General features: G+C 32.2%; 1 protein-coding gene across 6 annotated transcripts in view; it reads right to left on the bottom strand.

Moving 5' to 3' along the window:
- Positions 1-2,500, bottom strand: part of LOC125047620 (zinc finger FYVE domain-containing protein 1-like) — a 36,709-nt gene that overhangs the window by 26,033 nt on the left and 8,176 nt on the right. For 2 of the 6 annotated variants that reach the window (XM_047645911.1, XM_047645917.1), the window contains exon 1: positions 2,166-2,197. The exons of 2 other annotated variants lie outside the window; for them this stretch is intronic. In XM_047645911.1, the coding sequence (XP_047501867.1) occupies positions 2,166-2,182 (17 nt within the window). In that variant the 5' untranslated portion in view covers positions 2,183-2,197. Of the gene's footprint in view, positions 1-1,840; positions 2,096-2,165; positions 2,198-2,343; positions 2,450-2,500 lie in introns of those variants that run through there. 2 more of the 6 variants (XM_047645915.1, XM_047645912.1) reach the window with 2 other exon arrangements.

The raw sequence follows: 2,500 nt of genomic DNA, 5'->3' as shown, positions 1-2,500 counted from the left end.
ATGTATGTATGTATGTATGTATGTATGTATGTATGTATGTATGTATGTATGTATGTATGTATGTACAATGGATGGGTATGCAAAGAAAAATAGTTATAAGAAAATAAAAACAATTTCATCCAACATATTTCATCAGTATGAGAGTACTGTCACAAATGTTGCCAACAATATTTACATCTTCATGTTACTGATCCATCTTTTTGGGAAGAAGAAAGCACTGGTACAGTTTTTTACTTTTATCATCAACCTCTTCAGCACAAAGCTAATAAAACTATCCTAATCACTTCTCATGTATGAATGAAAATGGGGAAAGATAGCCTGTGTATTAAATATGAAAATAAACATATTTTTTTACATATAACATTAAAAAGTATGTAGAGTAATAATAGTAAAATGATAACATACAAAGGGAGTGGAGGGGGAATGTGGCAGAAGGAAAGGTCTTGGGTTTGGCTTGATGAAGCATGCCATAAAACACCTGAACTACTACCTGATACTCACTACATTTCATTAACAAGAAGATGGAGGTGGAAAAACATGACTGAATCATTGGCTTATGCAGAAGAGACCTACAAGGGGAGTGAGACTATGGGGTTGCTAATATTGGAATGGCTGAAGAAAAATTGCCGAATAGTACCAGATATACTAGAGGACACTATGTATATCACATTCATAATGGAAAAAATGGAAAACATTTGAGTGACTGACTGACAGCTGCCCAGTGCTTAGCTAAGTATGACGGTGAAAACCTATTCTCATTGCATTAATCTCTATCTCAATTATTGATTGCACAGAGTACTTATGGATGTATAACACATATGAGGTAGCTATCTCATGGGCTACTAAATGAACCAATCATACAGAATGTTAATATTTAAGGGTTATATCAAACTTTAAGGAAAGGCTGTGATAGTTTTAAATATACTGTAAACCAATGATCATAAGGGTACTCACATATCCTTGCTTAGTGTAACAATTATTGTCTAAATATCTATATAAATTATATGCTTTGGAGGAGCATTAGTATCTTTAAATTTAGAGTGCAATTAAAAATGCTAATAAATTTGCACATAATAGCATAATTGTACAATAACATATACATATATATTTAATTTTCTTTAAAGGTAACTCAATTCTTAAATACAGTGCTTTTTTTATGGTCTACTAAAATATAAGAAGAACTGCATATTCTATAATGATATTTGTCTCTCCACATACAAACAAATTATCTGTAAGTAGCTTAAATCATTTTTTTAAACTAACTGTAATCCAATGATTTTCTAAACTAACTTAAGAGGAGACTTGTGACTTTTGGTCCAAATTATGCAGTTTTTAATTCATATCTATAGATCTATGATGTAAGGAGCCTAAATTCACAATGCTATACAGAGAATAAAAAGAGAAAATCCAAATATGTAAAAAGTCTGTGTAGACGTTCACACTATACACAGTCAAATATATATTCATACTGGTCAAAAATTAAGATCACCACAATGAAAATAGTAGGTGACGTCAAGATGTAGAATCCCTACACCAATAAAAATGTACAACAATCTGTTGTATTATTTCCCTATTAAGTTTCATTCTTTTAATAGCATAGGATTTTTTGAATAATGTTTTTCATTAAATCACCAGTCTCCCCTTAATACAGATACATCTACTAAAATGTTATGAAAACTTGACTGCATATAACTAAACATTAAAATCTTTGCATATTATCAAATTACCTGAAAGTAGCCCAATCATTTTCTTTAACTAGCTTAATACAAACTTAATATAATATACTGAAATATAAAGAGAACTAGACTATATAACTAAACATTAAAATACCTGTACTTACAAAGACATCATACAGTGATCCACCTTCAACTTGTATCACTTATGTGACAATCATTTATTGATCAGTACACAAAACATATCTAATGGCTTGTACTAAATAGACCTAATGCTCACATTTTTGCTTTTCCTTTATCTAGACATCCCTTACAAGATTTTTTAAAAATAAATAACACCACAAATTGTTGCAAGTTTTACTCCAAGTAAACTTGTCCTCACTGCCACTCCAATATATCCATCATGGTTCACTTCCAAAGTCTCATCTAAAGCTCACCAGTAATCTGACTTCCCAGCTTCACTTACTCCCTCACTCACTCTACATGACTCACCATTCACACACCAACATCCATCTAGAATGCTCTTATAATTCAGCATAACAGATACTGCTCACAAGGACCATATTCCTACCATGATGCAAGGAGATATGGCCTTTATGTAACCCTTCCTTATGTCCCAAAACGTTCATGAGGATCATTTTTAGTCTCATGTGACTATGAGATAACTCACCCTTAGGCAGAGAGAGTTTAGAAAGTCAACTCATACCTCCAAGCTTGTATTTGATGGAGGAGTAACCCTTTGCCTCGGGTTGCAAATGCCTTGACTAACAGCACTGCAGTCAACAATATCCAATAATATGACTGCGGGTTTTCTTTGTTTTTGTTTA

This window comes from Penaeus chinensis, chromosome 41, assembly GCF_019202785.1.
Source record: "Penaeus chinensis breed Huanghai No. 1 chromosome 41, ASM1920278v2, whole genome shotgun sequence".
NCBI classification, from domain to species: domain Eukaryota; kingdom Metazoa; phylum Arthropoda; class Malacostraca; order Decapoda; family Penaeidae; genus Penaeus; species Penaeus chinensis.
The sequence above is the reverse complement of the archived record's forward strand: the minus strand, read 5'-3'. Positions and strand labels throughout refer to the sequence as shown.